This window comes from Manis pentadactyla, chromosome 10 (genome assembly GCF_030020395.1).
Source record: "Manis pentadactyla isolate mManPen7 chromosome 10, mManPen7.hap1, whole genome shotgun sequence".
NCBI classification, from domain to species: Eukaryota; Metazoa; Chordata; class Mammalia; order Pholidota; family Manidae; genus Manis; species Manis pentadactyla.
Window position 1 is genome coordinate 92930496 of NC_080028.1, and position 22541 is coordinate 92953036.

At 54.5% G+C, this 22541-nt stretch overlaps 1 protein-coding gene across 6 annotated transcripts in view; it reads right to left on the reverse strand.

The window, feature by feature from the left end:
• Positions 1–22541, reverse strand: part of GTF2IRD1 (GTF2I repeat domain containing 1) — a 110230-nt gene that overhangs the window by 33054 nt on the left and 54635 nt on the right. For all 6 annotated transcript variants that reach the window (XM_036887328.2, XM_057487227.1, XM_036887326.2 and 3 more), the window contains 9 exons: positions 19679–19862; positions 14640–14665; positions 13622–13730; positions 12723–12760; positions 12150–12230; positions 11441–11530; positions 5831–5878; positions 4964–5029; positions 3869–4052 (listed from right to left, as the gene is read on the reverse strand). In XM_036887328.2, coding sequence (XP_036743223.2) covers positions 3869–4052; positions 4964–5029; positions 5831–5878; positions 11441–11530; positions 12150–12230; positions 12723–12760; positions 13622–13730; positions 14640–14665; positions 19679–19862 — 826 coding nt within the window. The remainder of the gene's footprint in view (positions 1–3868; positions 4053–4963; positions 5030–5830; positions 5879–11440; positions 11531–12149; positions 12231–12722; positions 12761–13621; positions 13731–14639; positions 14666–19678; positions 19863–22541) is intronic.

Sequence of the window (22541 nt, forward strand, 5' to 3'; positions counted from 1 at the left end):
TGGCTGTTTTTCACTTACTATCCCAAACAGTATTTTCGCTAATTTTTAAAATGAGGAATAACAAGATAAACACACTACATGCTCAATCTCTCTCCTCCAATTGCCTCTTAAAATCATCCCAACTAGGCTTTCTCCCCACCACCCCGAAGGTTACATTTGACAAAATTTTAATCACTCTCCTTGAAGCACTTTCTTCACTTGCCTTTCAGGAGAGTGGAATTAGTTAAATTCACCTTTAAAAATGGATATATTTTTACCATAAAATTCTTAGAAGAAAACATAGGCAAACTCTCTTGAATATAAACATGAGCAACTTTTTCCTGAACACATCTCCTCAGGCAAGGGAAACAAAAGCAACAATGAATAAATGGGACTACATCAAACTAAAAAGCTTCTGTACAGCAAAGGACACCATCAACAGAAGAAAAAAGCATCCTACAGTATTGGGGAATATATTCATAAATGACATATCCCATAAGGGGTTAATATCCAAAATATATAAAGAGCTCACACGCCTCAATACCCAAAAAGCAAATAACCTGATTAAAAAATGTGCAGAGGATCTGAAAAGACACTTTTCCAGAGAAGAAATTCAGATGGCCAACAGACACATGAAAAGATGCCCCACATTCCTAATTATCAGGGAAATGCAAATTAAAACCACAATGAGATATCACCCCGCACCAGCTAGGATGGCCACCATCCAAAAGATAAGGAACAACAAATGCTGGCAAGGATGTGGAGAAAGGGGAACCCTCCTACACTGCTGGTGGGAATGAAATTAGTTCAACCATTGTGGAAAGCAATAAAGAGATCCCTCAAAAAACTAAAAATAGAAACACCATTTGACCTGGGAATTCCACTCCTAGGAATTTACCCAAAGAAAACAAGATCACAGATTCAAAAAGACACATGCACCCCTCTGTTTATTGCAGCACTATTTACAATAGCCAAGAAATGGAAGCAACCTAAGTGTCCATCAGCAGATGAATGGATAAAGAAGATGTGGTACATATACACAATAGAATGTTATTCAGCCATAAGAAGAAGTATCAAATGATTTCACTCATCTGTGGAGTATAACAACAAAGTAAAAACTGAAGGAATAAAACAGCAGCAGAATCACAGAGCCCAAGAATGGACTAGCGGTTACCAAAGGGGAAGGGGTATGGGAGGGTGGGTGGGAAGGGAGAAGAGGATTAAGTGGTATTATGATTATGTATTAGTACATAATATGGGGGGGCACGGGGAAGGCAGTATAGCACAGAGAAGACAAGTAGTGACTCTATAGCATCTTACTGTGCTGATGGACAGTGACTGCAATGGGGTATGTGGGGGGAACTTGATAATAGGGGGGAATGTAGTACCGACAATGTTGCTCATGTGAAACCTTCATAAGATTGTATATCAATGACACCTTAATAAAATAAAAAAGGATATATTTTTAAACAAATGAACTCTTCCTACAGGCAACCACCTGGATGAATCTCAGAAGGTAAGTGAAGAAAGCCAGACACAAAAGGCTGCACACTGTATTATCGTCCCATAGAGGTGACATCCTGGAAAAGGCAAAATGACAGCAGAAAACACATCAGTGGTGGCTGGGGGCTAGGGCTGCCAAGAAGCAGGGCACAGGGGAAGTTTCTGGGGGTGATGGAACTGTTTTTTTATCTAATGGTGATGGGGGCTGTATGACTCTACGAGTTTGTCAAAGTTCAAAAAGGTGTACATTTAAAAATTAGGGTGAATGTTACTGAAGGCAAATTAAACTTCAATAAACCTGACATTTAAAAAAAGCCATATGGATTGGGTACTTCTGGTAGGCCAGGTCCTCAGCCTCGACCTCCACTGCCACTCCATGAAGTGGCCCCACGCTCCTCCCGACACCCTGAGCAAATCGCCCCGGGTCGTGAGGGTACCAGGAGGAGCCAGACTCAGGCCCCGGAGACTGCGCCTCACGCCTGCCACAGAACACAGGCTAAGCTGCCTCCCTTTCCACGTGTAAAGTAGCATTAAAAAAATGCTTATGAGCGCAGGAAAGAGGCTCTCTCTGTAGGTAACCAATTAGAAAGATCACCTCCCAAGGATTTGACGCTGATTTGGCTCCTGCCTTCCAACAGCCCATGTGCTTCAGGTTCTCGGTTGGAGAGGGTGGACAAGGCAAGAAGCCCCCCTATGTTACATCCCTCCTGAACACCGACAGCTCGCTCCCCACCTCTCCCCTGATCCTAGGATCTCTGAGTCCCGTTATCCACCCACCATTCCTCCCTGAAAGGCCCCCCCACACCCCCAACCTAACACACATCAGACCCAGCTCTTGACTGTGGCCCCCACCGGCATCACCTCCAGCTTGGAAAATGGCATTCCCACCAACCTGTGCTCAGCCTCTAACCTCAAGGCATCAAGCCCCTTTTTCCCACCCCACCTCGAGTATTTCAAATTCGGACAGTCCATCTTCAAACTTCTGCCTGAATCTGACTGTTTGCCACCCTACCCCTGCCTTTACCGAGTCAGAGCTGCCACTGGGTCCACTGGGCCAGAGTAAAGCCTCGCTGGTCTCTGCTTCTGCCCTGGCCCATGGCCCCTAGATCTCCCCAACCTCACAGCTGGGGAAACGAACAACAGCCAGATCATGTCATACCCTCTTCAAAACCTGCCAGTGAGTTCTCATTACATTTAAAATAAAATCCAAACCCTTTAAGCTGCCCCAAGACCCTGTATGCTATCACTAGGGCCTCGCCACTCACCACTCTTTCTTTCCTTGTTCGCTCTGCACCAGCCACACCACTGTCTTGATAGTCTTCAAACATGCAAGCATGTCCCTGCCTCAGGGCCTTTTCATCTGCTAGTCCAGCTGCCTAAATGCTCTTCCACCAGGTACTGACATGGCTTGCTTCATTAGGTCTCTGCTCCAATGTCACTGACTTACACAAGGTCCTCCTGCCCCTCCCTGCCCCCTTACCCTGCATTTATCCTTAGCTGACAACACGGTGTTGTGGTTTTATTCGGTGAGACTGGCTAACTTGAATACAGAGCTCAGTGGCATTTGCTGCTGTATTACAGCCTGCCACATGGTTGGCACTCAAGATGTATTTGTTGAAGGGCTGTTATTTGTCTCTTGGAGCACCACTCTCTCTGCTTTTGCAGGCCCTGTAGGCTGGCTCCCTGCCCCAAGCCCTGTCACCAGCCTGCCACTCGAGGCATGAAGGATGCCATGAACCTCCCAATTCACCAGGGCTATGTACTGCCCCCGGGGGAACAAACCCTTAAGAATTTCCTCTTTCTTGCCACATTCAACCAAATGAAGCCTAAACTTACAAGACGTTACAATAACAGAAACAATAACCAGGACCCCCTCGTCTTTAAATCGTAGCTGCTTTCATCTCCTCTACAGGGACCTTATATCCGAGCCAGGCCAGCAGCCGGTGCTCCCCTGGGCCCTCGCAGGCAAAAATGAGATGCCTGGGTTAACAGAAAGGACCCAAAATGCCACCATCCGATGTGCCAATCCTGGGAGAATGGGGCACTGCCCATGTCAGTATCCTGTTGCCTCCTGACCAGGACACCCACACATCTGCCTGGAGGATGCCCACAGCAGTCCAGGTGAGTACGCAAGGGGGAGTATTTCCATTTCACATCTGGGCAGACTGGGACCTGCCCGCCTGGGACTAGGAGGGCGTCAGTCTGGTTGCTTTGGGTCTGGCAGGCCTGGACAACCTCATGCTGGCCCAACTGTGGCCAGACTCCATCTAAAGCCCTGCAGTTGAAAAAAGAAAAAAGCCTTCCCCAAACCGAAGGGGGAGATGGCAGTCCAGCACTGAGGCTGGGCGAGCCCGCAGGGGCCCCTGTGGACCCTGCCAGGCCTCACCTCTTGATGACGAACTGGATGCTGTTGCTGGCCTCCAGGATCTTCCGGAGCTTGGCGATCCCAAAGCAGTTGGGCCTGCGGAGGGAGATGCCTTCAGGCAGCCCCACCACAAAGAGCTCGTCTGGGTACATCAGGAACTTGGAGTAGGGCACCTTGACGGGCTCCGAGGTGCCAATGGCCTTGGCTGTGGAGACACAGCTGCTGTAGGGCCACCCAGAGCTATGGGCCACAAGCCCCAGTTCCCACCTCCTACGGGGTGTGGGGTGCCACAGGGCCAGAGCCCCTTAGAGTCGGTTCTTAGTTGACCCCTCCCAACACTCCTGAGAGGTGGCTCAAGTTGGCATGTAAGAGGGGAAGTGACTGGCCTCAGGTCACAGAGCCCCAGAGCTGGGGGGTGTGAACCCAAGTCAGTGAGACCCTCATGCCCATGCTCAGTCTGTGCCCACACACCCAGGCTGTGCAGGACAACTACTGACGGTGGGTGAGACCTGGTGCCAGCTTCACCCAGGTCCCTCGCCTGAGTGCTGCCACAGAGGCCCTCTGGAGGGAACCCTCAAAACTCCACGTGGCCAAGCCCCACACCTTGGGAATAGGTCAGATCCGAGGTTAGGCCAGGTGCTGCCACTCACTAGCTGTGGGGCCTCGGACAAGCCACGGCACTTCCCCGGGCCTCATCTGTAAAATGGGTATGAGGGCACAGGGATTTTGTGAGTTGCCTTCTCCTGCCCCCCCGTCCCCTTTCCTGAACTTTGGATGGTTCTTGCTATGTCTGGGTCCCCTTGAGGACCCTGAAGGCGGGAGTCCGTGATAGAGAGGCAGTCCCATAGCAGAGAGAAGGGCCTCTGCAGCCCAAGGGCGAGGCCACCTGTGCGTGAGCATGCACATGTTGGCTAACGTGGCCGGACTGCCAGGTTTTGGGGGGGGGGTTCCTGGCAGTGCCTCAATCTCTCTGGGTGCCCCCAGCCCCTACCACCCCACCCTCTCATCTCTATGCAGGGAGCAGCTGGGATGGGGAGCCAGTCCAAAGTCCCTCCAAAATCAGGGCAGCTGGAGAGAGGACCAGCATGCCCTGGGCCCCGCTGGCTCCTTGCTCACCGTATTGTGTGTTGAAGAGCAGCTCTACCTGCTTCCGCAGTGGCCGGATCACATCACCGTGGCTGTCTGCAAAGCAAAAGGCACTCTGTTAGGTCGCCCTGCTGACAGCAGCACCCCACCACTCAGCTCATGTCCCAGTTCTGCTGGCACTGAGAATGGTCTTGAGTTGGGACCTTGGAATGGGGAAGGCCAGGGCTGGTGGTGGCAGGTCACTTATTTCCTTGGAAACTGCACCCCTAGACAGGGCCATGCAATTCCTGGGCTTAAATACCTGCTTATGAAATCGGGGCTAGGGTGTCACCAGGCATGAATGGAGATTTAGAAGGTTTTGTGACCCTGGGCCTTTCTAGGTGAGTGTCACTCTAGACCAGCTCGGTAAGTGCTTAACTAGTGGGTGAAGGCCAAGCCTGCAAACTGAGAATGCTGCTCCCCTTTCTCCTCTGACACCCACTCCTTCCATTCCAGGGGCAGACCCCTCCAAGAGGAAACAGACCCGCCCTTAGCTTCTGGTCCTGTTCCCACGCCCCAGCAGGGAGGCACGAGCTGTGTTCTGCGCATGCCTGTTGGACACATAGCCCAGTCTGTGCTTTCAGGACTATCTACTCAGGAAGACTAGACTCAGACCCTAGCTGTAAAACCTTTGTGGAAAGCAGGGTGTCTATAAAAACAACAAAAGCCTTGCACTTTCTATCAGAAAAGCTGCTCACTCTTCTGACCAGGTACCTCCCAGTTCTAGAAAACAGGTGGTCTCCCACGCTCAGACCAGGGGTCAGAGAGAGATGGTTGGCGAGAATTGGAGATGGAGGGCAGAGAAGTGGGGAGGGGTGGGGTGGCGGGGTGACATGTGGGAGGTAGACAGCGCCTCACCCTCCACGGGCCTCTCCTCCGGCCGCGGGTCCTCGCTGGGGCCTTTATCTGAAAGAGAACAGAGGATGCCAGGAAGCCATGTCCATCATCTCCTGGACCCTATGCTGCAAAAGTCAGGCCAGACAAGTGGGAGATGGCAGGCTGGCAGGCCCAGACTCTGGCGCATGGCACAGTGACCCGATGGGATTAGGGACCTTGATTCTGTACAGGCACCTCACCCTGGCCTTCACACTAAGAGGGCAGGTTTAGAGACCAAGCGTCCCCTCGCTCTGGGTCCATACCTTCCTGAGACAAGATGCCTGTCTGTCCATCCTCTGTCTACTGTGTGCTAGGTTCTGTCCTAGGCTCCAAGGATAGGCAGGAACAAAGCCCTGTCCTCCTGGTGTGACATCATGTGTGACACAATGCTAGATGGTGGTGACACCATGAAGAAATAGTCAGATAAGGGGACAGAGAAGGCATGTGGAGGCATGGAGTGACGCTGAGACAGGTGGTCCCCGGGGACCTCTGATGAGGGGCCACTGGCCCTGGCCTAGGCTTCCAGCAATGGACCCAGAGGCTTGTTCACAGGCAGCGAGGACGTGGTGCAGTGGGCAGGGAAGGGGAGCTCTGAGGCTGTATGGGGATACGGTAGGGGTCTTCTGCTGGCCTTTGCGGGGCGAGGAGGCGATGCTTCCTCCAGGAGGGAAAAGCTAGGCTGCATCCAGTATCTAGGAAAAGTAGTAGCAGTGGGGGAGAGAGAGATGCAGGCAGGGGCAGCGTGGGGGTGGTGGCAAACTCAGACATGACAGCTTTGGCGGGAGGATGAAGTACTACTGTAGACAGCGGGAGTCTGTTAAGTAGGGGTGGACAGGCCCCACAGTGGCAGGCTGTAAGGCCTCCCTCAGCCCACCGCCCTTTGTTACCAGGGCTGGTGGAAGGCACGAAGGGATTTTCAACACTTGAAATAACTGTTTGGGAGCTGTGGTTAAGGAAGGTCACTAATGCTGATGGTCTGGGGCTTTCACATGTGGAACTAACCCTTAAATGACATTTTAGCCCACCACACACAGCTGAGCTGGTGAGCAGTGAAACAGGGGCACCCCAGGTCTGCCACACTCCCAGCCAGCACCCATCTGCTCTCCCACCAATTCTTGGAGATAGCGCTTGGGGACGAGGGATACAGGGTACTGTCTCCCTGTCCCATGTGGGATCATGAGCTGGAAGGAAAGGGGCTGATACTGGGAGAGCTGTCAATGGTCAAGTTTCGCTCACCATGGAGAGAATGCCAGCCCGCATCTGGAATCACTAGACAGGCCCAAACCTTGGGGCTCAGCTTGGAAGGTGCTAGAAGGCTCTGGAGGGTTTCACCTATGCTCAGTCACTGACTTGAAAAGGTAGAGGGCTAGCCCTGAGCTTCAGGCCTGAACTTTCCTCAGGGAAATGGGCAGCTAGGAGATGCTGGACCTGTCTGACTCTGCGTGAAGGCTTTACTTGGCTGCAGGAGAACTGCAAGCTGTGAGCTCAGCAGTGAAGGCCTGGAACCGGCCCTCAGCCAACAACAGGAGAGGAGCTTGGCAGAGCACGACCCCAGCTCCCTGCTCGCTCGGCTGCGGTCCCTCAGCTCTGCGGCCTGAAGCAGTGAGTGGCCTGGGAACGCTCCTGAACTGTCCTGGTCTGCTTCCCACCCCACAATGGTGTGCCTGGGAGCTCCTCCCAAATGGAAGAAAGCATTTGTCCCAGGGTCAGCTTCTGGGGGACCCCACTAATAAAATGCACTTTTGCCATTTCTAGATGGAGAGTGGGGCAGACAGGAAAAGATGAGTCTGGTTGGGGGACAGGGACAATCGGGGCCACCAGGAAGGGTTTCTCCAAGCAGGGACATGTGACAGAGAGTCAGGTAGCTTCATCTGTCCCAGGGTGAAGGAAGCTGTCCAGATGTCACACCTGGAGCACCAAATGAAGCTCACAGGGTGGCCAGTGAGGGACAGGAGAGGGGAGACCTGGCCAGGGAGTATGTTCCTGCTATGAACTGACCGTGTGCAGAGCCACCCCACTTGGTGGTAGAAGCAATCCAGCAAGCCAGGCGGGCGACCAGACTCAGCCATCCATGGGCGCCCAGGGCAGGTGATGTCAGTTAGTAGGGGCTCCTGAGAGCCTTGCTGTTGGGACCCCAAACAGCTGGGCTGGGTCTAACCTGGGGGGGCCTTTCGAAGGAGCCATGTGCACTGGGGACCCAAATTTTAAACGTGTGTAACCTGCCTGCTTCTCCTCCAGGCTCGGAGGGCTGGGCTATCTACCCTGGACAACCCACCCACTTGCTCACTGCTCCCCCATTTCCAACACCAAGCAACTGGAAACCACCTCAATAAATGATCAACGACACACCATGGATACTATGCCATGCCCCTGTAGAGAGATGTCTAGGACACCAGGTGAGGAAAGGAGGGACAATTCGTACAGAATAACAACAGCATGTTAACGGTGACATGTGTGCAGAGAAAACATCTAAGGATGGACACTAAACTAGCTGCCTGAGCAGGGGGCAACAGGAGCTTCTGTATGTGTTACATAGTTCCGCATCACTTACGTTACAATGCGCATGTGTAAGCATAAAAAGCACACACACGACACACACACAGCCTTCTAATTCATGGTCCTGAAAACCTCAGAAACTCCTCAGTTTTGGAGGGGGGTGCCTTGAAAGGAGCCATGGACAGGGAGTCTGCACTGCTGGATTCTGGCCCGAGGCTGGGTGATCCTGGGGAGGTGGGCTGGCCTTGCAGAGCCTCAGTGTCCCACTCTGTCAAACCAGGAGGGAGAAGCCTTTCTAACAGGAATGGGACCATACTGGTCTGCGGTGCCCCAGCCCCCAGGTGTCCAGATTGAGACCTCTAAGTTGTTAGAGAAGAACTCCTGTGAACGAAGCTGGGAGCTGTGTGACCTCTTAGCAGCCTGGCCATTCTGCCCACTCATTCTGAGCCTCTGGTCAACAAAACTCCCCATGGTGTTGTCAGGTCCAGTCATGCCCAGCCTGGACAAATTGTATTCTTTCTTCATTACCAAGGTATTAAAAGCACACCACATCAGAAATGAAGGTATCTCATGTAGCTACAGTTTCAATATTTCTTTAAAAAAAAAAGTGACTATGTTTTCAACACAATTGTAAACAGCGGACAATCCACTCTGTGTTCCATGCATTCTTCCTTGTTGCCTGTTTTCAGTGGCCGCATAACAGTCCATCGGGAGGGTACTGTTAATAGTTCCCTGGCAGTTGGACTGGTCTAATTTTTCCCTGCCATCGTTAACACTGCCAAGAACATCTCTGTGCAGAACACTGTCCATTATTTCAGATAATTTCCTAGGACTGGATTCCTGGAACTCTGGGGAGGGACTCATTTTTATGGCTCTATGAGCTGACCAGTTTTTTAAAAAGCAACTTGTCAATTTGCATTCTTACCAGCTGTACAAGTACCCATTTCCTACTATGCTTGACCAAAGTTCTCTCCAGTTAAAAAGTACAAAAGAGATGCCCTTTTGCTCACTCCCTCCTTTCTCTGTGGCTGCCTGTGTTTGTTTAATCACTGTCACTCTCACTTTTTGCAAAATGGTCATTCGTGTTGTGGCAGGCACTGGGACACTGTACCACTCACATCCCTGTCCAGAAAGAGCTTGTCCCAGCAGCAGGGGGTGTGGTCAGCTGGCAGCCTGCAGCGGTCACCCCTTCTAGGACTGCCCTTGTGGGTGGCCCAAGTCCCATGACTTTGAAGTAGGGGTATAAAGGTCAGGGTATCCTGGTTCAACTCAGAACACTTCTAAGGGGTCATTCTGGCTCCAACCTCAATGTGGGGTGGGTGGGGGCTGTCGCTGGGGCTGCCTCGTGGCTGCATGGCTCCCCCTGTCCCCTTGTGCTTCTGGCCCCTCCCTTACACAGGTGTGGGTCCCCAAGGGCAGCCCCTAATAAACACGCCACACACAGAACTCCATCTCAGAGTCTGTTCCCAGAGAACACCACCCACGACACATGTCCTTCCTTGGGCAGCAAATTTTTCTTGAGGATTTCAGCCCAGCGTCCTGGTCTGTGTAGACCATGGAGAACACCACTCTTGGGTGGACTGCTCATTCTCCCGAGGCATCTGCAAATTGCACATTCTTGCTGCCTGCAGTACCTTTATCTAACTAACCAATAAATACGACAGAAGGACTGAGCCCTCCAGGACACCTTCCCCAGGTGGGGGCTGCAGCCCTCTGCAGCCTGGCCTCCCCAGCTGCTTAAGGTCAGCCTGTGATCCTGTTGTCCTACAAGCTGACTCACTCCTAATGAATGACCCCACACAGGGTGCTGTTGAATGGGTCACAGTTGTCTATGCAGAACTGTTCCAGAACAGCGCCTGGGACTGACTCAAGGTCTGCCTTTTTACAACTTGGACAAACCCTCACCTTGAAGGGTGTTTCTATTGTCAGCTCATCTTCTGTCCAGCTGACTCCTCAAGCACTGTGGATGGTGGGTATTAGCTAATTATCTGCCTGAGATTCCACTCATCAAAAGCTGGAGACCTCAGCCACTCAGGGGACCCCTCGCATGTCCTTACTGACCTGGGCTCCTGGTTCCAGACCAGTTTCTCTGACAGAGAAGAAGAAAGCAAATGAGGAGAGAGCCCTTCTGCCTTTATTCTGTCATCAGTTAACATGGTACCAACCTGTCTGGGCCTACAGGAAACCTTCTTATGTATTTTTTAATAAAACATGGAACAATACTGTTGTTATGCCTCCAAATTTAGATCATGCTGTATTGTACATATCCTTCTGCACTTGCTTTTTACACTAAACATGACATTTTAGAGATCTCTGCACTGTTCATTTCGTACATATTCTGTCACCTCCCTGACCTCACTCTACTCCAGCCACCTGGCCTTATTTTTTCTTGGACACGCTGGGCATAGGCCAACCCAGGGCCTTTGCACTTGCTGTTCCCTCTGCCTGGGAAGCTCTCTCCTGACATCCACATGGCTCCCACCCACACCTCCTTCAGGTCTGTGCTCTAATGCCACCTTCTCAGTGAGGTCCTGTCTGACCACCCGAGTCTTGCAGTAATTGCGCCCTCCTGCCCTGGCACTTCCCCTCCTGGCTTTGTCCCCCACAGCACTTACCACCACCTGACTTTCTATTTCACTTACTGATTGTCTCCCTGAACTGGGCTGTCAGCCCCACAAGGGCAGGGACTTTTATGTTTGGTTCACTCTTCTGTCCTCTGACCCTCTATTCCTGGTCTCAGCAGGAGCATGGGGGCTGCCATGACTTTTCCTGGGCACTTCTAACAAGTCACAGACACGAGAATGTTCTGGAATGGTTCACCAGGATCTGGCACATAGTAGGTGCTCAATAAATTATTGTTGAATAAATGAACAAATTATCCAAATGGGAGTTCCTGAGAAAGATGTAGTAACCAGACAATATAAATCAATGCCTACTTCAAGTTTTCAGAAAGGAACTGAGGCTGGGCAGAGGAGTCAGGCAATCATTGGATTTCCTCTAAAAGGGGCAGGCAATACCAAGAAAACCTGGGAGATTCCTGGACCACCCCTCTCTCCATTACACCCCAGGGAGGTGGGTTCCCAGGCCATTTCTTACCAGTCATCATTTCCATCCCATAACCAGAATCTTCCGAGGGCAGATGCCCGGGTATCGAGTCTGTCATTTCCTCAGAGGTTGGCGAAGGGTCTGGAGACAAAACGCCAGATGACAAGAGCACCTTCTGCTTGTCCCACCCATCAAGGTGCCTAAGGGGCCCCCAGCCCAGCATGCCCACAGAGGGCCTGCAGGGAAGCCATGCCCTGGAACTACGGGAGGGCAGCCATACTGATCAGTTCAATGATCAGCTGTGCCAGAGGCCAGGCAAGGGCCCGAGGGGCCTGTGGGCAACCAGTGGTCACCCTCTGCTGAGCCCCCAGGGGACACATACAAACTTAGGCTCAGTCTGGAGTCCCTCCGATTCTCTCCCTCCAATGCCTTTTCTTCTTCTCCCTACTGCCTCACAAATCCCAGGAAAGCCAGGCTGGCAGACTGTCAGGAATCGGAGCTGAGGGACCTGACTCCCCAGTACAGAGGGCAGATGTGGCAGAAGAAGGCACAGGCAAGACCCCACACTCTCAGGATCAAGAGAAACAACGGCATGGAGACCCCTTCCCGGCAGGTGCACGGCCTTGGGAGACAGAAGGGATGGCCTGGAAGGGGATGTGGTAGCTCTGGTAGGTGCAGGAGCCTTTCTTTGGGAGCTACTTGATTCCTGCAGGTTCAGGTTGGGACAGCACAGTGAGCCCTTCAGACGCTGGTCCCTTACCTGGGACAGTGACCTGAATGATATCCAGATCCTCTGGCTCAATTTTGATGGGCCTCAGCCCACCCAGCTCCCTGGAGGTTCCTGCAAGGAGGAAATGAGGGACCCAGTCAGATGTAGGCACTAGCCTGGCTGGGCAGGATGAACCACTCCAGAATATTCTCATTTGTGACTTGTTAGAAGCACCCAGGAAAAGTCATGTCAGCCCCCATGCTCCTGCCCAGACCAGAAACGGAGGGTCAAGATGGCCCTCAGGCCAGTTTTGGCATCTCCAATATATAAACTGGGTAACTGAGGCCTGTAGAGGGGGAGCCACTAGCCAAGGACACACTAGAAAGCAGTGGTGGTGCCAGAATCCAGGTCTCCCAATTCCCCACCGATGTCACCCACATGCCACCTGCCCCTCCCAGCCCCCAGGGAGCTCCCAGCATGCTCTGAGGCCTGGGGAGTCAGGGCAGGGGAAACTAATTAGTGCTTCAGACTCGTGGTCTGAGCTGGCCTCCCCAAGGCTACTAGGTGGGGCTGGGGGACGCCCTCCCGGCCCGTGACACACAGTACGGTCCTGCTCTGCCTCACCTGGCCCACAGTCCTCAGAGGCACCACTCTTGTCTGACCTGTCAGAAGGAAGCCAAGAAATGACATGGCATGGCATCAGACCCAGCTTTCTACCGCTCCAAGCAGTCAGGGGCTCACAGTGGCTGCCAATTCAAAATGCACCCCTGACCACATTCACTCCCATCCCCAGCAAGAGTCCCAGTGCCCCACCTCCCGGATAGCAGTCTCCCAGCTGCCCCAGCCAAGATCCTGATCGCTTTCCTGGGGTGAACTGTCTGGACGTCCACCTTCCCCACCAGCCGGGAGCTCAATTGGTGCTTGTTGGGGGTTGGGGGGGAGTTGAGAGCTGTGGAGCCACCAGCCTGGAGAGGGCACGGAAGTCTGGGAAGGGTCTTGAGGAGCAAAGCTCGGCTGGGCCCCCGGGACAGATGATCCGGTTAATTCACAGAGCACTGTGGTTAGAGGCCTGGGCTGGACGTGGGATTGATTCCTGGGATAAATGGCCCATTGCTGGCCCCAGAGCCTGATGGGGGTGGCAACACTCGTAGACAGGGTCCAGGCCATGAGCTCAGTACAGGGCCTTGTGGGCACATGGGGCAGACGCCTGACAGTCTGGGAGGTAGGAGAGGCTTCTGACCAGCTAGATCCCGGCAACACATGGGGGACAAGAGGTCTCAGGGGAAGAAAATCATGGACACTGTGCTCTCCTTTTCTGTTCCTTTAGATTCTCCCTGGCCACAGCAGAGTGAGGGCACACGGGTGTGTGCGGGGGTGCCTGTGCAGGACCCAGAGCCCGCACGGGGCACCAGGGTGTCAGGAGATGCTGTGCCAACCTCAGGCCTTGACCCTCCCCGAATGTGACACTCTCTCAGCCGAGTGGGGGTGGCTGTGGGCCGAGAGCTGGGTGGGGAGAGCATTACCGAGCAGTCCCGGCCAGGTCGAGGATGGCAGCGCGGGAGATCTCTGCAGAGGTGTCCTCTGGTGGGCTAGCTGGCTCCAGCTTCGTGGGGTCTTTGGTAAACTTATTCCCTGGGTGGAGAGTCAGGAAGGGAAGGGAGGTCAGGGCGAAGGCTCTCCAGGCTTCTCCTGCCTGCGGGGCACCTGGGCAGGGGCTCTGTGTGATGCCCTTGGGGGCGCCCCATGGTGCGGTCTGGCCTCTGCCCCGCCTTCCTGTGGGCTCCATGTCCAGCCAAGCCAAGAATGGATCCTAGGGAGAGATGCCTCCCCTGGGAAAAGCAAAAAGGGCCCCTGTGGTAGCACCGGCCAGGGATCTGGGAGCGCTGGGCAAGAGGAAGGAGAGATGGCAGTCAGAAACAGCTGTACTGACCCAACATAGGCTCCTGGGGCTGAGGGAGTCCTGAGTTTCCCCCAAGGATGTATCATGGACCATCCTCTTATTTAATTATCCCAGGACCCCAGAGGAAGGTGTTCCTATCATCCCCATTTCATAGATGTGGAAGCGGAGGCCTGCCCAAGGTCACAGAGCTGGCAGGAGGGAGGGCTGGGATGGGGACCCACGTATGTCGCTCCCTTTGCTGCACCTGGCAGAGCCCACCTTGTCCTCCTGAGGGGCATGCCACCCCCTGGTTGTGGGCTTGGCCCTCGGGCCACACACCTGGGTTGCAGCCAGGCCCCACTGCCCACTAGATAGGCTTTAGGGAAAAGAACAGAAGCCATTTCATAGGCACAGAACTTTTGAAAACTAAACTAAATTAAAATTAAATGTACTAACAGCTTGGAAGAGTACCTGGCACATGTTAGCATCTAGCAAATGTTAGCTTATTATTCCCTGTCTGGGGCATCCCAAGTCTTGAGAGGCCTGTGTCTGCCCCAGGATGTAGAAATCACTCCCAGGCTCCCTACCCACCCCAGGGTGTGATAGGCTCCTGGGGGCATCAGCTTGGTGGCTTCAGGATGGACTAGACAGTACCCACATACCTGTGAAAATTCGCTCATCAAACATCCTGGGGAGAGAGGAGAGACAGGCATGAGAGTAATGCAGGCCCGAGGGCTCCTCCGGGCTCAGGGAACTGGCCTCCAGGTCCCCTCAGTGAAGGTTACTTGAATCCTACACGCACAGCTATAGCTGCAGACTTGGGCTCCGACAGGCTGGCCACGTGCTGGGGCAGGAGAGGGTACAGGCCAGAACAGCAGATCCCCCAGACCACATTTCGACATCACAGAAGGCATGGCTCAGCCCCTGGTGGTTCTGGAGGATCCAACTATTCAGCACGATACCCCCGGGGCCTCTTCCAGCCCCAAGCCCTCCTTGGCCTCAGCTAAAGGATGACTCACTCCCTTTTTTTCTACCAGGACCCTGTAGGCTTTAGCCCAATGCTGCCTGTGTCCCAGTGACAGGCGTGGGGATAGGCTCTGTTCCCAAGAAGTGTTGTTAACTGCAAAAACAGGCCTGTCACCAGATCATAGGCACTCAGGGTGACACACAGGACCCCTCATGTGTCTCCCAGAAGCCAAGGAGGGAGAGGGTTGGGAAAGATTTCAGAGAGGAGGGCTTGGCAAACTCAGGTGGGATGGCTGAGAGGGTCTCCAGGTAGAGGCACACGGGAGGGCCGGGGGCTCCACCTGGCTGGCTGGAGGTGTCCTGTAGGAGGGGAGCATCCTCAGGGCTGTGCTCAGGCACGTGGTCTCTACCCCGTGGGCAATGGGGAGCCCCAGAGGCGTGTGGCACCATCAGATCACTCAGAGGCCAATCATCACACAGAGCCGGACTGGAGGGGATGGCTGGGGCCCCAGGGGCCATTCAGGGACCCCTGAGTCATCCCGATAAGACATCTAGAACTCAGGGCCAGGTAAATGAGGATGAGGTAAAGGTTGGTGAGGCAGCTGGGATCACCCATCCCCCCACCCACCTGCCTCCAGGGCTGGTGTCTTTCTGTTCTACCCCCAGTCCCCAGCAGGGTGGCACTCTGTGGGGTGGGAAGCCTCAGGCAGCTGGTCTGCGGGGCCTGCATCACAGCCTACATGCCATGGAGCGGCTGAACAAGGACCAGGACCTTTATCACTCAACTCAGGCTGCAGAGGTGACACAGGACAAACGAAGGGATGTCCAAGTCCCAGTACCAGGGATTCTAATCGTGCCCAAGGCGGTCAGCGGGAAATTCAATTAGGCAAAGAAGGCAGCTACGGAAGGCAGTCTGGGTCACCAGGGGGCAAGACCCCGGGCATCACTCTCATTCCCCTTTGAGAGGCCCCGGTTCCCCCGCTGGTCCTGGAGGCCCAGGAGCAGCCACAGGGAGTCATTTTGGGGAAACTGGCCTCCTTTCTGGGGCCTGTTTCCTCAGTGCTGCCCAGTGATGGGAAGGCTGCCACCGTGGCTGCGGTTTTATTATTTATGGTGTTATTTACTTATCAGGGAGCACAGCGGGAGGGGCCTGGCACAGATCTCTTCGCAGAGTTGGGGGCAGATGACAGGGAGAGAGTCTGATGTGGCTCAAAGGCTGTGACAGACGCCCTCACGGGCTGCCAGGCTGGCTGGGCCTTTACCAAGGGCCGCTGCCAACCTTCCAGCACACTCCAGAGTCCTCAGAGTCCCTCCAGACGCTCTTCCCTCTGAGGTTCTGCTTCGGTGGAACCTACAAAGCTGACCCTCAGGTGTGAACTCAAACCCTCTGCCTCAGGGCTGTGTCCTGGTGGGAAAGGGATTTGAGTGGGGGCCCAGGAGCCCCCTACCCCCGATAACAAGACCCACAGGCCTTGTTGAGCTGCTCCTCCTGACCTCCCCCGATCTCGCAGGCACCAGGGCTAGGGCAGAGGCTGCCTCCTAGCTGCTTCAGCCTCTTTTCTCGAGACTCACTTCTGCTAGGACCATCTCAGTACTTCCCTCACAAGGCTGGGATGTGCAACAGTGGGGAGCAGATGGAGGGCCTGCAACGAAGCAGCCACTGCCGTGAGCACTCTACTCACATCCAGTTTTTCAGTGTCCAATCAGCACTAACAGGCATGAACAATCACTAGCTCCATTTTACAGATGAGGGAAGTGACGTACAGAGCAGTTAAGTAACTTGCTTTAGGACACACAGCTGGGAAGTGGTAGGGCCAGGATCCAAAACCAGGCCATCAGTGCCAATGCACTTTAACTGCTTTCTGTGTGTGAGGGAGATGAGGTTAAGGAAGAGGACTTGTGTTCACGGAGCATTGACTACATGTCAAATGTGGAGTTACATCGACCTCCTCATTTTATGTTGAAAAAACCTGGGATGGGCGTATCATTGTCTCTATTTCTACAAATGAAGAAAAAGGCTCAGAAGAGAAGCACTATTCAGTTATCATGCTGTAAGAGACTTCTAGCTCAGTCTGTCTGATGTCAAAGCCACCTCCTCCAGGAAGCCTCACAGGCTTGCTGTCAGATACCATTGTTTCTACACTTGGAAATACATTGTTTTGATGCACCCTGGACTCCTCACAGGAGGGACTATCCCCATGACTGGCAGTGGCTTCTGGAGGCAGGTAGGGACTGTGCCTGCTGTTTCATGAAGTCCTCAGCAGAGCCCAGTAAAAGGCTGGGCCTGTAGGAGGTACTTGACAAATACTAGTGAAGAATTAAGTAAGCTACAGTTTGGAAGGACGCAGATCAAGGCTGGCCTCAGCAAGGACCACAATACCATGGTCAGGCATGTTAAGGGGACACTGGGATGTCCTCGCTGCTCTCTCCCTCACCCCCCAGCGCCCTACCAAGAATCAACTGAAGGAAAAGGACTTAGGCAACAGCAAGAGAGATTTAAGCTAGAGAACCGTAGGCACTGCCTGATAGATGGGCAATTGATTTCAGTTCAGCTCCAGAATGACTTATCAAGTGGGAACCCCAGTAGAGGTTAGGGTGCAAGAGACAGCTCAGATGTGGTCCCATGGCCGCAGGAGAGCAGGTGAGGACCGTGACAGAGCCATGAGGAGCTAGCGTAGGGGGGAACCCTCCTGCGGCCGCAGGGTGAAATTCTCTCCCAGTGAGGATGGGGGGACTGAGATAGAGGAAAGCAAGACAGGTGGGAAGGTGGGTGGGGAGCTGGTCCAGGGCTTCCAAAAAGGCCTGAGGCAGGTGAGCCTGGGGAAGAGGGTGGGAGGCAGAGCAGATGGAAGGACACAAGGTGGCTGCTGCCAGAGCAGGGTTCTCTGTGCCTGGAGGACGGAGGGCCTGCGGTGCCCGGCTGGGCAGGAGACCTATATGGTCAAAGCTGACTTTCAGAACAGTCTCCCTGGGTGCCAACCTCCCTGGCCACTTCTCTTAGCCTTTTTTGCTGGTGGCCACTCCATCTTCTCCTCGCCCTGGCCTTTAGTGCAGGGACCCCCTCTCGCCTCCATCTCTCTATTCCCTGGTGATCCCTTCCTGGCCCATGTTGACAACTCCCAGATTTTTATCTTTAACTGAGCCCTCTTTCTCGAGCTACTGGCATCTCAGTGTGGCCTCTGAGAATTCCCTCTCCTGAGCATTCCCAAGTTAACAGCCAAGATGGACTCACCACCCTACTGCCACCTGCTTCCCCGATACTGAGAAACATGGGGGTGATCCTCTCTGCCCCTCTCCTCACACCCACCTGCAAACCCCAGCCCAGCCCCGAATCCATCCCGAATCCAGTCACTTCTCCCTCTGCCCATCATGCATCCTGGCCCTCTGCTGCAGCCTCCTTGCCACGACTCCCAACGTCTGTTCTGGTCCCCGCTGAGTCCTCTCACTCCCCCAGCAGAAAAGGGCCAGCAGACCCTGGCTCTGGCCTCTTGCAACCCTGCAGGGGTCTTTCCCACCCTTCTAGACAGCTCTGCATGCTTAGAGTCTCTCCAGTCTCTGCTCATACCCTGGCCTACTTGCACCCCTGGATGTCTGGGCTACCTGCAGAGGCCAACCCTTCCGCCCAGACACTGCCCAAATGGGTGCAGGCTGCCCTTCTCAACCTCCCAGCCCTCGCTAAATAAACAGGGCCTTCTCTCAGACACCCCCTGACCCACCTAAAGAGCCCCCCTGCCATCATCTTTCCCTCACCCTGTGTGTTTCCTAAGCTCTAAGAAATGAGAAGGCTGGAGTCCAAATTTGGACAAGCCATTGCTCCTTTGCTCCTGCACTCATGTCAGCACCCCACAGACATGCACTGGGTATCTACCACATACCAGGGACTGTTCCAGGCACTGGGGATTCAGCAATGAGTCAGACTCAGGCCCTGCTTTGCCTCATGGCATCAAACAAGCATTAGGAAGGTGAGTGCTGCATTCACTGGGAGCAGGGTGGGGGTGCTGCAGAGGGCTCCCAGGACAGGTGCAGGGCACAGGCCTCTGGCCACCACCCCTCTGTCTCTAACCATTTAGGAGGAAGCATCCCAGGAAGTCTGGGCATTGCCTGCAGAAAAACGATGATGCTTGCCTGCTCACCAGCTTGAGGGCAAACTCCCTGCCTGAGTAGGGAGCCTGGAAGATGCAGCACCAGCATTCCCTTTCTTCCCCCAGTGGTGGGGGTGCTGAGGGTCTGGAATCCACTGTGCTGTCTTCTCCCTCCCACCCACCCACACCTGGACAAGGGACCTGGTGCCTAAGAGGACAGGCAAGTGGGGCAAACTGCCAGCACACAGGGCTGCCCAGTGAGGGGTGCGAAGGGGAGAGGCTGGTCCAGCCCCACCTGAGCTCAGGTGGGATCCCCTCTGGTGGCATGTTAAGTTCAAAGGACTCGGGCCTAGGTTAGGGGGAGGAAAACCCTTCTAAGAACTTACCAAGTGCCTGCACTTTCCATTTACTTTCAGAAAAGGCCAGGAGGGAGAGGCCTCATGCTCTTGGTTAGGGAGCCTGAATTCTTCCCCCAGACCCTGCTGCCCGATCCTGTTAAATCACAGAACCCCTTCATCCCACCCCTGCCCATCACTGCCTCTTCCGGGCCCTGCCTTACACCTGGTGGGTGACCCCTGCCCAGCCCTTCCCTCCCACACCCAAGCCCAGGCCCAGCCTTGGGGGAAGGCCAGGCCACGCCCCCAGCCTCGCACCTCTTAATAACAAAGTGGATGCTGTGTCTCTCCTCCAGGATCCGCTTCAGCTTGGGGACCCCGTAGGTGCAGGGGCGCTTGAAGGGGATCTTATCTGGGATGCCCACGATTTCCACAGCCTCCGGGTCACAGGCGATCTTCCTGTAGGGGACGGGGACCATGTGGTCCAGGCCCAGGGCTTCCGCTGGAAGGGCAATGGCAAGGCTGAGCGCGAGACAGAGGCCGCCAGACACACAGGGCCCTGGGTCCACGGTTAGCGCCATCTCCCACCCGCCCGGTGCCACTCTGGCTGGGCAGCAGCCAGAGGGATCCTGCTGAGTATCACATCATGCCACTTCTCACTTTAGGAATGCTTACAGGCTCCCATCTCACTCAGTGAAGGCCAAAGTCACAGCCCCTATGTGACCAGGACCCCATCACCTCTGTCTTCCTCTTTTCGACCCCTCTGCTTGCTCCCTTCAGTCTCTCCCACCTGTTACTTGCCTAACACGCTGGGCACACACCTGCCCCAGGGCCTTTGCCTTGCTTTTCTATCTATTCACTATTCTCCCAGACGACTATACACTTCCCTCCCTCCCCCTCTCCATTCAAGTGACCCCTCAGATGTTACCTCATCAGCCTCGAGCAGCCCCCTCCATCCCTCCGTGCTTTGCTTTTCACCCCACATTTAGCATGCCCTGACCTATGCGTGTTATTTATCTGTGTGCTTGTTCACTGTCTGGAAGCCCAGCTCCCTGGGAGCAGGGGTGTCACTGCTGTGTCTGGGATCGAGACAGAGTGGGACACAGACAGGCTTCTCCCTGCGTATCTGGCAAGCGAATGAATGGATGAAGCTCCCGGGCCCAAGGCTGGCTCTTGGCAAGACGCCCCAGCCGTACACTGTGGCCCTGCCTCCAGGAAGGGGCTCGGCACTCCCCTTTCTCATCAGTGATAGAAATGCAGCACCAGCTGGGAGCTGGAAGCTTTGCCAGCAGCAGTGCAGACAAAATCCAGGCTCATGAAATGGTTTCTTGTTCATTTCTTCCAGACCCTGAGGTTTGGTCTTCTGCCATCTCTGTCATTCACATACCCAGCTCCACGTTCTCATTCATGCACTCACCAAAGACTTCTTGAGCACCTACTACGAGCTTGGTGGAACTTATATGGGTCCCTGTTCTCCCCAAGGCCTGGAGGTCTCAGGAGACGAGCTGGGCTGGGGGGGTCTACCTCACTCTTATCTTGTCACTCCAGCCTCTGCCAAGGGTCCCACATCTCCTGCTGCCCCTCAGGCCCCTCCCCATCCTGGCCACGCTGTGCTTTGTCTGTGTCCCGACAAGTGGCCGCCCAAAGCCGCACGCCCTCCAGCCACCCCTGGCAGAGGCAGGGCAGCGCCGCCTGGAGCCCTCCCTGGAACGCCTTCAACAGTGTTTTTCTGTTGATGCGGCCCAGGTCTGCGTTGGCGGTCTTGGCAGCCAGATCCCACTGTGAAGTCACACTTCTAGCTCGTTGTCAAATTAAACCCCCGAAATCTCAACAGCTGTCAAACCATTTCTTCCCCCCATCCCCCACCCCCGGCATCAAATGCCGCCCCCCAGCCCCAGCACTTGAGTGACAGGTTCTTTGAGTCTACATGAGTTTACCTCCGCTTGGCTTCATCTGATTTGCTGGGCCTGTCTCTTCAGCGGCAAGGAGACCTAGTGGACAGACGCATAACCCCACCCGGCCTCCAGCCGCTGCCCGCTGGGGAGGAGGGAGGTGCCACACACAATTCCCAGTTACTCGTCTAATCTCAACCTCTTCCCAGTTGACAATGTCCCTGAGGCTTCCTGGAGGCTGGGGGTTCCTCCATCTCTTTTCTGTTTTTTTTTTTTTTTTTTTTAACTATGCATTCCCAGCCCTGTCACTGGCCCACTTCACTCAGAGCTGGTAGCTTTCAAAAAGCAGAACCAGGAGCTTGATTTGCTCATCCAGGGTCTGCAGGCTGCCCAGCAATGTCCCCACCCATAGGATCCCCAGTACTCCTGGGAACTTCTCTCCCAGTGCAACTGGAGGGAGCTCTGGCCTGAGGAGGCGCAAGGCCTCCACCACTCCGAGCTTGACACTCCTTGGATTTGGCCGTGGTGGGACCCAAGTGCCGGTATATCTGGAAAAGGCTCAGCGCTCCGGAAACATCCAGGGTGCACAACAGGCAGGAAGACTGGTGGCTGCTGCGCCAGCCCTCCTCAGCTGCCCTCTCGCTATTACCCACCCAGCTCACACCTGCCTGGGGCAGAGGAGGGGGGAACTCAGGTGCACACAGCCCTCTGAAGCATCAGGCAGAGGACAGGGGTGGGTGGGCCAGGGCGGCCACACTCAAGTCACCAAAGCCAACCAACTTCTCAACAAGGCCACAAGCTTGCTCAGACCCACCCCAACCCAGAAGGCCCAGGCTCCCCAGCCCCAGCGTGGGTCAAAAAAAAAAAGGGTACCTCCTCTATGAAGCCACCCCAACTCCCCATGGAGACCTCATCTTCCTCTGAGCTGTCCTCTCTTTCTGAGGGCCCCCGCCCCACTACGCTACTTTACACTGAAGTGTATATACAACTGTCTACTCCTGTGGCTGTAGACACATCTTCGGGCACCTGCTGAAGCACCTTGAGACCAGAGTTGGCCCGACTGCACGAGGCCGGGGACTCAAAATGCATAACTGTAAGTGAGTGAACCAATAAATTTGTGAGAAAAAGTAGGGAGGGAGCAAGTGTGATCTGGACGGAGTAAGAAGTCTGTTTGTGATCTTCAATCTGGTTCCTGGCCCACAGCTCCAAAAACCCTTGTAATTCCAAGTGACACGTGAGAAGGGCATCTTTTATTATCCATGACAAGCCCCTTTCATGGCCGAGTTTAT